The sequence below is a fragment of the Natrix helvetica genome (genome assembly GCF_964273705.1).
Source record: "Natrix helvetica genome assembly, chromosome: 2".
NCBI classification, from domain to species: domain Eukaryota; kingdom Metazoa; phylum Chordata; class Lepidosauria; order Squamata; family Natricidae; genus Natrix; species Natrix helvetica.
Window position 1 is genome coordinate 19,920,467 of NC_138552.1, and position 12,344 is coordinate 19,932,810.

Here is a 12,344-nt window from a genome sequence, read left to right on the forward strand (position 1 = left end):
GGTAGAGCCCACAGTTCCTGTCTCCTGCATGGGAGGGTTGGGGTTGGACGAAGTGACCTACAAAGTCCCTTCCGACTCTGTTATTCTATTCTGTTCTGTTCTATTCCATTCCATTCCCTGTAGTAGACCTTTCTGATATTATATAGTTCTTACTCTCAAGAATTTTTTCTTTATACTTAAACAGATACTGTGTGGTTGCAGTTCATACTCTTTATTTCTGATTCCAATTTGAGTGGCCATGCAAAGTAATTTCCTAATAACCTTTCTGTAGAATACTGTAGGAGTTTCATTCCTACTGCAAATAGGAATTGCTTACTGTGTTAGCATCAGACTGACATTGCGACCGCGGCAAAAGGTCAAACCCCGCTTCTTCAACGTCCTAGAATTTGATTCAGTCCTGACTTCCTATTTGAGCTATTAAAGAAAAACCAGCTACTGAAAACATGTTTTAAAATCAAGGTATCATTTAATAATTGACCACGTAGTAAAGATGAATTATCTAGGAAACCACTTATTTCCGCACAGGCCTATGCGTCTTTTATCTTAAACATAAGATGCTGTACTGATTACAGCACAATTTGCTAACATTCAATAATAGAATGTTTTTTGCACTGAATAAATCTCTTGACAGAAATAAAGTAGATCCTTGCTGTGGATTGATTTCACCAAAAATTTGAATTTTTTTTTATGCTGCTAGGTCTTTCCTTAGTTCTTCAAAATCCTCTAATTTCTGCTTGTTTTCAAACTATTAGTTTTATTGTTTTTACTCTTTAAAATATTTTGTTAATGTATTTATATAATTAATTTTTGGTAGTTTTTTAAAAAATGACTATAAAATTGTAATAATGTTTAAAAAGCTGTAGCAATATTACAGTATTCAGAATAAGTCAATTATTTTCTTCCCATATTAAAATAAGAATTCTAGGTAGTGATATCTTTTCTGAATGATTTATTTCTAGGTTTTAATTAGAATTCTGCATCCCATTGTGTACTGTTTCATTTTTTAAAAAAATCACTTTCATTGTTTTGAGCAGAAGGGTGGGATTTAAGTTTAATAAAGAAAAGCACACATGTGGGGAAAGTGTATGTTTTTACTAAACTTGAATGCCTTTTTAAATGTCTGTCATAACTTCCACAGCTTTCTATTCGTGCTCAGCTTGGTGCAGGAGCAGAGACATTGTTAAAGAAAGGAAAAAATATTCCAGATGAATTACTAGTTGGCATCATGGTGGAAGCTATTAGGTATGACATAAATGTCTGATTAACTTTTAATGTAATAGTAATGTCAGATTTTGTTATTGTAATGATGCCTAAGTTAGTCTAGAAATTGTCTCCCATTAAAGAGAATAAGAATTAGAGTTTGTTTACACAGACAGGAAATATTAATCATAACATGAAGTTTATGTTCACTGTCTAGCTTTCAGAGCTTTGTGGCTCTGAAACGAGACACAAGGAATTTCTGCAAGACGAAACAAACAAAACAGTATTTGGTGTAAATAACAAATGGTGCACAGGTAGTCCTCAACTTACAATGTAATTGAGCCCAGAATTACCCTCATAAGTCGTGGTGGTTACTAAGCGGGTTACTCAATGTTATGACCTTTTTTTATGGCTGATGCTAAGTGAACGCTGCAGTTGTTAAGCAAACCCATTTTTCTTCAATGGGTATTTTTTGCTGGAAAACAAAAGTAAACACCAAAACCAGCAAACAATCATAAATATGAGCTGGTTGTCAAGTCCCTCCGGGGAGAGGGGGCGGTCTAGAAATCTAATTAATAAATAATAAAATAAAGCATCCAAAAGCATCATGTGACGTGTGTGTGTGTGTGTAGGCTCCAGAACCAGATGATGAATAGCTCTAGGGAGGTCCATTGATTCTTCAAATGATTGCTAAGCAACCAATCATTAAGTGAGGACTACCTGCAATGTTATTTTTCCTACATTTTCATTTTAGTTTCTTTTATTTAGCCTGAGCAAAGTTTGCAAGTGAGGGTCTAATATATGTTTGTTAAATATGGAGTCACAATCATTAATATTCTTTTTTTGTGTGTGTGCCTTTGAATCAGTCTTAACTCTTAGAAGAAGCCTTGCAGTTTTCTTGGCAATATTTTCAGAAGTAGCTTGCCTATGCCTGACTTCTAAAGCTGAGGGAGAGAACGTAGAATCATAGGGCTGGAAGGGACCTTGGAGGACTTCTAGTCCAATTAGTGAGAGACTAGTCTTAAGTCACCCAGCTGGTTTACACTATGGTAGGACTAGAATTCATAGTCTCCTGGTTTCCAAGCTGGTGCCTTATGACTACTTCATCAAACTGCCTCTCTTTTAATGTTTATACAAGATAAATGATTTTGATGAGCTTGTTAGGAGATAATTATCTAGACAAGCTAAATTATTGTGATTATGAAGTTTAAAAAGATTATTTAATGAAGTGTTTCTAATCTTAATTTGCCTGGGGTTTGACTCCCAAAGTCAAATGTAGCTTTTCAGCCAAATATAATTTCCCTAAATACTTGGCCCTGTTCTTCTTTATTTATTGAGGCAGAGTTATGTCAGTCTCTACAAGCACCAAGAATTTTAGAACACTGTTTCTCTTCTTATGTTATTAGTTTCCTTCTTACTTGTAGAAAGCAGTGTTGTTTACACACGATCAATTCCTGTAAGAATTTCATTTTAAAGCAACTCAATATATACTTCCACCAGGGGGCAAACCACAATAGGATACAATATACAGTATTTCAATATTGATATATTTGCCCCAGAGATACCCATTTGCCTTCTTGCTTTTGCATTCCACCAAGTTTAGTGGTATTTATGCATGAAAGTATTTTATTCAATTGAACAATCACTTCCCACCCTTTCCCTCCCTGTTCACTATGAAGTACACCCCATCCCATCAATACCAATTAGCTGCTGTTCACCACATTCCAGTATTGATGTATAGCCCATTTTGAAATAATTAGATTTGAGAAATAGTAAAGTCTCTTGACGCCAGTGCCCAATATGGAGGGGAGAGGAGAGGTCCACTTGTCTTCTACTGGTGACATCATTATATCACTGTTTAAAGTGAAGAGCACTAGGTTGAGACATAACAAAGCTTCCCAGGAGAAGAAAGAAAATATTGCCAGTGTAAACGAAGACAACACTCCCTCAGGTGTCATGTGGGAGTATCTTGAAGACACAGAAGAAAAAGTTTGTTGTGGCATATTTTTGTCACAAATAGGGACGCGGTGGCTCAGTGGCTAAGATGCTGAGCTTGTCGATCAGAAAGGTCGGTGGTTCGAATCCCTAGTGTCGTGTAATGGAGTGAGCTCCCATTACTTGTCCCAGCTTCAGCCAACCTAGCAGTTCAAAAACACGTAAAAAATGCAAGTACAAAAATAGGAACCACCTTTGGTGGGAAGGTAACAGCGCTGTATGCGTCTTTGGCGTTTAGTCATGCCGACCACATGACCACAAAGATGTCTTCGGACAGCACTGGCTCTTCGGCTTTGAAACGGAGATGAGCATCACCACCCCTGAGTCAGGTACGACTAGCACACATCTGCGAGGGGGAACCTTTTGTCACAGCTTTATAAAAGTGAAAGAAAGCTCATCATTTTATCTCATTTGAAGAGCACCAACCGTGGAAGATTGACTGAAGTGAGTTTACTCAGAATCTATCCTTTTGATGTATCAGAATTTCAAAATAGAAATTTTGGAATAACATCGTAAATGTAGCAGTGGAAGAAGGAGCAAATTTCAAAGGAATTTGTTTTACTTAGCGTTTAATAATTTCTTCCAAATGCATTTCATTTTTGGTCTTGATCTCTCTGTCAACCTTTCTCTCCCTGCCTCCCTGTTTTGATTTAGTCGGCTACAGCCAGAAAAGGGTTGGATCATGGATGGATTCCCAATGACACTCAATCAGGCCAAACTGCTTGAAAAAGCATTGACCGGACGAGATCCAGACCAGACAGAAATTAATATCATTAACTTGAAAAAGCCCACACTGGTTACAGACCCTGCAGCTCCAAAAGAGCCCCCGGTGCAACCACCTGGTCTTGACTTTGCTATTTTGCTAGATGTTACAGACCTCACTGTGATGAATCGGGTAGCAACAGAGAAGGGTAAGTTCAGTATTTAAAGCATGCAGCAAGGGGCAAAGCTTTTTGAGAGATTGACATCAGTACCTATAGTCTTTAATTAATGATGGGTAATTAGGACCTGAATTTCCATCACTAAACAATATGGTTTTAAAGCACAACATCATGTAACCAATCTGCTTAGCAATAGCAGTTCTGGAAATCTCTGGCTACCATTGTTAAGCAAGAACTGTGTGGGTTGCTAAGCAAGGACCTCATGTTGACTGCAAAGTCCAACTTCCTGCTGCTTCCTCATTTTTTTGTGGGAAGTTGGCAGGGAAGGTTGCAAATTGCAATTATGTGACTGCGGGACTTTGCAAACCGTTGGAAATGTGACTGCGGGACTTTGCAACCACCCAGATCATGATCATGTGATCACCGAAGTGCTGAGCGGTTGCTGCATGAATGGTACAGAGAAGCACTTGTATTGCACAGTAGTCTGTGGATGCATAAGCATTTTGGTGAAGCTGGGATGATCAATTTGTCTCTTTTCTTTTTCCTTCCTTTTTCCTTCTACAAACCTACTGATCCTTTGCTCTTGATCCTCAATGACTCTTCCACCTCAGGTCCTGGTGGTTCTTTCCACTAGAGGACTTTAGGAAAGAATGATATATCTCTTGGTATCCAGGCATGCTGTAGAGTGCTCATCAAGAAACTGAAACTAGGATGGGATTTGTTAGAGAGGTCCATGATTTGTAAAGCCAATCAAAGAAGGAGCCTACACACTTAGTACAGCAGTGTATTGTTGTATTTGCTCCCCAAAATAAATTTGCCTCCTATAAGGCATTTGGAAGATACAAGTTACAGTGTTAATCTACACAGAATGGAAGAAAAATCATATCTAATTTACAATTTTTATGCAGTTTAAACAATTCTGCATACTATAGAAATACTCTCCAGCCCCTAGTTGATTTTCATGTGATGTTCTAGTAAAGGTGACCACTACCTTTATGTAGTGTTTCTGTATGTCTTTGCCTAAACCCTCTAAACAATCCAGTATTGGCATGGCCATCACTATGGATATTATGAATATCAGACACCATTTAAAGGATATGATTCATCTTTGTTTCTTTAAATGATATAGCCTTAGAAATAGGTTTCAAAAGATCATTCTTTTTTTTAATCCAACAGCTGACTCCTATCAAAGAGAACACAAAACCAATATTTCAGAAACAAAAATCCAGCAAAGAGATGAATTAAACTCAGTATGGGGCCAGATGCAGCACAGGTTAGTTGCATTTTGGGTTGGGAGAGGCAACAAGAACTAAAAAATACAGAAAACTTTGCCTAGATGACAACAAAATGTGGGGTTTTCACTGTATGCCCATAGAAGAAATAATATGGCTGAACACTGACCCTTTTTTTGGAGCCAGAGGATAAATGTAAATAGATAATATCAAAATGCTACATCAGTATCCTAAAAACAAAATAACAGAGTCAGAAGGGATTTTAGAGGTCTTCTAGTCTTCTGACCCCCTGCTCAAGCAGGAGACCCTATGACATTTTAGACAAATGACTGTCCAATCTCTTCTTAGAAAACTCTGGTGTTGGAGCACCCATAACCTCTGGATGCAATCTGCGGCACTGGTTAATTGTTGTAATTGTCAGGAAATTTCTCCTCAGTTCTTGGTTGATTTTTCTGCTTGATTAGTTTCCATCCATTGCTTCTCATTCTGCTTTCAGGTGCTTTGAATAGCTTGACTCCCAGAGGTGGGTGGCTCCCGGTTCTGCCCGGTTCAGCCAAACCGGTAGTGGTATTCAGGCCTGGGTCGCAGAACCGGTAGCAATCCGGGCCTGCCAGGCCCCCGAACAGGTTCTCTCACTACTGCTGGGCTGCCGCCATTTTGGTTTTTACTGACTGCGCGTGCAAAGTTCACTGTAGATTGTTATGCATGTTGCGAACAGGCAGCAACCCACCCCTGTTGTCTCCCTCTTCTTTGTTGCAGTCCCTGATATATTGGAACACTGCTATCATGTCACCCCTAGTCTTTCTTTTCATTAAACTAGACATGCGCAATTGCAGTATACCCAATTCTCAAAACAGCTGGTAGGCATCTTTAGATGTTGATTATAGTCATTTGTTCTTATTTAGATTCTGAGCCTCATTTCAGTATTTGTGATCTTGATTTTGGTATTTTATTGTGTAGAATTATAGGTTTCTTGGACGCTTGGCCCCAATTGGAAGCTTGGTATTCTGAACAGCAAAATATACTGACAAAAGTCAATGCTGATATTGAGGAAAGTCTTATGTGTCAAAGGATAAAAGAAATTTTAACAAGAGAAATCATTAAGATCCAAAATAGAGGTATGAAATATTACTTTACATTATATTTTTAAAAAGGAAAAGGAGTCCTTGCGGATTTTATTCCGCTAGTCATTGCCAACTATAGGAGGCGGTGCTCATCTCTGTTTCAAGGCCATTGAACTAGCACAGTCCGAAGACATTTCTGCAATCATGTGGCCAACATGATGCCAGGGAGCACTGTTACCTTCTCCCCGAAATGTTACCTATTTATGTACTCCCATTTGCATGCTTCCGAACTGTTAGGTTGGCAGGAGCTGGAGAAAGTAACAGGAGCTCACCCCATCACATGGCACTCGGGTCTCAAACCTGGGCTGCCAATTTTCCAGCCAACAAGCCCAGTATCTTAAATCTTGAGCCACCCCTTACATTAGATAAAGTAAACATTAATTACTGCCAAATACAGTTTCTTTTCCCTTAGCCTTTTTTTAATTTCCCCATAATGTTTAAATCATATTTTAATTTTAGGCATATCAAAACAGAGGTCTTGCTTTCTTGTTCTTTGTGGATTTGTGAAATGTCTTTGTACTGTAAAATAAAAGATAAATAGGATGATGTTTTTACGTGGTCTAATGTAAAGAATGGAGCTCAGTATTAATATCAATGCTATTTTTTCTTTCTTTTTAAGTTTTCATTTCAATCATTAAATACAAATTAAAAACATCATTTTTATTCTTGGTTGTTCATTTCACTGTATTCTCTACAATAATGGAAGAATGAAAAACCCCTCTTGTATTGTCTGCTCAAAAACAGAGGGAAATACTTTTAGAAACTCATCAAATGCTCCCATGTTTATGCAACAGAGATATGTAAGTTCAGACTGCCTCTTTAGCTGACGTGATGTGACCATATGTTATAGTAAAGATGATAAACTGGTTTGATGTTTAATCAATGGTATTGGTTGAGATCGTATCAGATTGTATCTGATGTCAATCACATTGAGCCAAATATGTGAACAAATAACACATAGTCTTGAGACAACAAATGCAGCCTTGTGAAACAAATTTTTGTTCAGGCATGGAGGATGAATCATATGGAAAATGCATCTTCCCCTATACAATGAGAATCAGTTCTCTACTCATTGGTAACTAGGAACCTCAATGTTAATCAACATTTAAATACAACAATCACAAACAATGAAGTGGATTGAATAAATAACCACTTTATAATGCCTTGGTAAGGCCACACTTGGAATACTGCATTCAGTTCTGGTCGCCACGATGTAAAAAAGATGTGGAGACTCTAGAAAGAGTGCAGAGAAGAGCAACAAAGATGATTAGGGGACTGGAGACTAAAACATATGAAGAACGGTTGCAGGAACTAGGTATGTCTAGCTTAAGAGAAAGAAGGACTAGGGGAGACATGATAGCAGTGTTCCAATATCTCAGGGGTTGCCACAAAGAAGAGGGAGTCAAGCTGTTCTCCAAGGCACCTGAGGACAGAACAAGAAGCAATGGGTGGAAACTAATCAAGGAGAGAAGCAACTTAGAACTGAGGAGAAACTTCCTGACAGTTAGAACAATTAATCAGTGGAACAGCTTGCCTCCAGAAGTTGTGAATGCCCCAACACTGGAAGTCTTTAAGAAGATGTTGGATAGCCATTTGTCTGGAACGGTATAGGGTTTCCTGCCTAGGCAGGGGGTTGGACTAGAAGACCTCCAAGGTCCCTTCCAACTCTACTATTGTATTGTATTGTAATTGAATTATTCTTATTAGCCTATTGAAATACTGTAAAAGCATTTTTAATTACCGTAGTCATTTCAGCGACCAAATTTCGTAGCTACTCCAAAAGTGGGGTGGTGAAGTTATTTTTCTTGAGGAATTAATTAATTAATTAACTATAACAGACTTACTGTTAAATCCTGGCAAATCTGTAAAAATAAATCGTTCTGTTTTTAGTTTAACACTTATGAGGTTTTTGTTTAAAATCTTTTCGGTGAAAACCACCGATAGCAATTTTTTGGGTTCAGTATTCTTTTTTTCTATTCTTATATTACATACTTCTTGATATAATATTTTATTAACCCCATTAAATAGCTGTTTACATAATGACAAATCTTATTTTCTCCATTTTCTTTCTAGCACAGTATCCTACCCCTGTGAATTTTTTCGTTCAAAATTAGTACATGCTAGAGTTGTGGTCTTCAAAATTTCATTAATCTTTTTACTTGCAAATTGTTCTGACTGCAATTTTTTTCTATAATGAATTCCTGTTACATTTTCTCTACATAAGAGTTAATAATACACAGTGCAATCTGAAATTTAGAATTAGAGTATTCTTTATTGACCAAGTGAGATTGGACACACACAGACTTTCTCTCTGGTGCATAAGCTCTCAATGCGGATACAAACAACCAAGTGATAAATCAGAAATCATAAGATACAATACCAACAGGAGAAGGTAATAGGAAAGATAAGAAGGCTAATAGTAATATAGCACTACTACATTGTTAGATATTCTTAGGCATAAGAATTCGGTGTTTAGCAAGGTGATGCCATGGGGAAAAAAACTGTTTTTGTATCTAGTTGTTTTGACAGGCAATGCCCTATAGTGGTGCCCCAAGGGGAGGAGTTGAAACAATTTATATCCAGGATGTGAGGGTTCTGTAGATATTTTCTCAGCCCGCTTTCTGGATCATGCAGTATACAGCCCTCAATGGAAGGCAGACCTGTTGCAATATTTTTTTTCTGCAGTCCTGACTATCCGTTGAAATCTGTACCTGTCCTGTTTGGCTTCTGCAGCAAACCAAATAGTTCTAGAAGTACAAATGACAGATTCAAAAATTCCTCTGAAGAGCTGTATCAACAGCTCCCTGGGCAATCTGAGCTTTCTGAGTTGACGTATGCATAGTTGTAGTATTATTTAAATAATACTATATAACAAGATGATAGCCACAGCAATCGTATGTGTTTTATTTCCATGAACAGCAGGGGACAATTTTAGAATCTTTCAAATATTTGGAAAAAAAATCACTGCTAAATCGAAGGCATTTTGTCTTTCAAAATGACAGCAGGCTGCATCTTGAGACTGCATCTTCTCTTTCTCATTAGCTTCTGGAATGGTGTCTGCCTCCAAACACCAAGAAAGACATGTAGAGTTACTGTCAACGCCTAAAGCGTTTCCATGACTACTATCAACTTGAGAAGGGGGGGGGGGATGCCATGCATACTTTTGGCCAGAGTAAATGTCTCATATTGCTGTACTGGGATGTGAATGCGCATGTCCAGAATCCTGCCATAACCTCCTGTTGGAGAATGTGATTGATGACCTCAGCCAGAGTGGAGGGGGCACAGGGGTAAAGGTCAGACGCCATTAACTGGGATTTAGTTTCAGCTACACAGAAGTCCGTGCCAAGATGTTAGTCCTAATAAATGAATGGTTTTATTCAAGGAGAGTCAGATCACCCTACCTCCTCTCTTGGATAATAAAAGATATTTTAAAAGATGGTATTTCAAAAAGCTTAGACGGATTTCCAGAGAAGGTGTGGAAAGAGGCAGGGTAAGGTATGGAGACTTCCATCTTTTCAACAATTTCTGAAAATAAGTTTGGACCTCCAAGAAAATGGAGCAGTCTAAAATCAGTTATCAGCACTTGAATGCATTAATTTAGCTACTCAAAGCTGTCGCCCTGTATACACTTGCTTGGGAATAAGTTTGAATGCTGTAGAACTTACTTGTTTACATTTTCATGATAAACCTGTTTAAACATGCAGAGGTGTGGAATCCGTCTCTGTCCAGAAGTTCTTGAATACCAATCCCAACATTCCATGCCCTTAGCCAAGCTGGTTGGGTTTGCTGGTACCATATTTTTTGGAGTATAAGATGCACCTTTTTCCCTCAAAAAAGAAAGTATGGGTGTGTCTTATACACTGAATACAGCTTCCCGAAACCCCGCCCCCTTTGCAAAAATGGCCATGCATAGCCTTTAGGAGGCTTCCAGAGTGCTTCTTGGGAGGGCAAAAATGAGCTAAAAACGGGCTGTTTTTTGCTCATTTTTGCCCGCCCCCAGGAACACTCTACAAGTCTCCTAAAGACTATGCATGCCCTTTTTTTGACAAAAAACAGGCCGTTTTTGGGAGGTCTGCAGAGTGCAAAAAGTTTTTTTTTAATTTGCCTCTTCAAAATCTTGGTGCGTCTTATACTCCGAAAAATATGGTAATTCTAGTTCAGGCAGCATCTGGAAGGCCTCAAATTCTCTTAACGTTACTGTTTTAACTTGCAGTTTGTTACTCTTTTATATATTATTAGGAACAAGATTAAGTAAATAGAAGCAATAGCAATAACACCTAGACTTATTTACTGCTTCACAATGCTTTCCAGCTCTCTCTTAAGCGGTTTACAGAGTCAGCCTATTGCCCCCAACAATTTGGGTTCTCATTTTACCCACCTCGGAAGGATGGAAGGCTGAGTCAACCTCAAGCCTGGTGAGATTCGATCTGCCAAATTGCAGGCAACCAGCAGTCATCAGAAGTAGCCTGCAGTACTAAGCACTCTAATCACTGTGCCACTGTGGCTAATAGAAGCATAGCAATTTTTACTTCTTTATATTCATTTTCATCTTATTTCTTCATTCGTTTTTCTTTTTTCTTTACCCATTGTAGCTTATATGTGAATCCTGGGAAATAATATTCAAGAAATTTGAATATTTGCTGAAAAGCTAATAGGAAATATTATATTGTATTGCATGGCATAATATGAAATATTGTATTGCATTGCACTGCATTTATATTATATTTATTACATTATTACTATTGTTTGTGTGTGTATGTTTTGCTGCTATTCCTGTATTGAAGGAAAAGAAAAGGAGAAGTTAGAAACTGAAAAACAGAAGGAGGCCATCCACCTTTTGCCAGAAGAATCATTCATAGAAAAGATGGAAGCAGCCCTATTGCTAGAATCACAGGAGCCACCACCCCCACCTCCATCCCCTGCAATTAAAGGTTGGTGAACTTCATACATGCCCTCCATTTAGAAACTGATGCTCCAGGACAAGCCATTTTGGGAATGCACGCGCTGGCCAGCTGAGTTCACCTTTTTAAAAGCTATTTTTCACCTTCCCCAGGCTCCAGAGGCTTTATAGGAGCCTGGGGAGGGTGAAAAGAGCCTCCCCCACCCCCACCCCCCGGAGGCTTCAGGGACCGTCTGGAGGCTTCCCTGACGCCTTCGGAGCGCTTAAAACCACCCTCCAAGCAAACCGGAAGTGACTTCCGGGTTGCTCGGAGGGTCGTTTTAAGTGCTCCAAAGGCTTCAGGAACTGTCCAGAGGCTTCCCTGAAGCCTTCGGAGCGCTTAAAACCACCCTCCGAGCAACCCGGAAGTCACTTCCGGTTTGCTCGGAGGGTGGATTTAAGCGCTCCGAAGGCTTCAGGGAAGCCTCCAGACGGTCCCTGAAGCCTCCGGAGGGCCTCCAGGGGGGCGGGGGAGGCTCTTTTCGCCCTCCCCAGGCTCCTATAAAGTCTCTGGAGCCTGGGGAGGGCAAAAAAAGCATGTAAAAATGGGGGGGTGCGCGTTGTGCGCGCATGCGCACTGGGGGATCGCGCGTTGCATTATGGGTGCGGCACGCCCGCCCACGACCCCCCCGCACTCCCCCCACTTGTGGCACGCGAGCCAAAAAAGTTTCGCCATCGCTGGTCTACGCTGTCCTTCTTGCCCATGTATACCTACAAGTAGGTTGATGGCTTTACAGAGCTCTTTTCAATATACGGAGATAAGAAGAAAGCTCCTTTTGGCTTTAATTTCATCAGTGAATACCAAAGCTAGGCCTAGGAAATATGCAAAAAGACTCCCCGAGAAATTTCATAGAGATGCAGTGGGACAGAACCATAAATAGGAGCAGCGTGAAACAAATGTGTCAACTTTAGGGGACTGGAGGCTAAAACATATGAGGAACGGTTGCAGGAACTGGGTATGTCTAGTTTAATG

At 39.3% G+C, this 12,344-nt stretch overlaps 1 protein-coding gene across 4 annotated transcripts in view; it reads left to right on the forward strand.

Annotated features, from left to right (window-relative positions):
* The window catches only part of SPEF2 (sperm flagellar 2), a gene marked incomplete at its 3' end in the record, with an annotated part of 113,731 nt that overhangs the window by 49,030 nt on the left and 52,357 nt on the right, over positions 1 to 12,344 (forward strand). For all 4 annotated transcript variants that reach the window (XM_081942872.1, XM_081942873.1, XM_081942874.1 and 1 more), the window contains exons 15-19: positions 1,139 to 1,242; positions 3,850 to 4,106; positions 5,253 to 5,349; positions 6,269 to 6,426; positions 11,217 to 11,363. In XM_081942872.1, the coding sequence (XP_081798998.1) occupies positions 1,139 to 1,242; positions 3,850 to 4,106; positions 5,253 to 5,349; positions 6,269 to 6,426; positions 11,217 to 11,363 (763 nt within the window). The remainder of the gene's footprint in view (positions 1 to 1,138; positions 1,243 to 3,849; positions 4,107 to 5,252; positions 5,350 to 6,268; positions 6,427 to 11,216; positions 11,364 to 12,344) is intronic.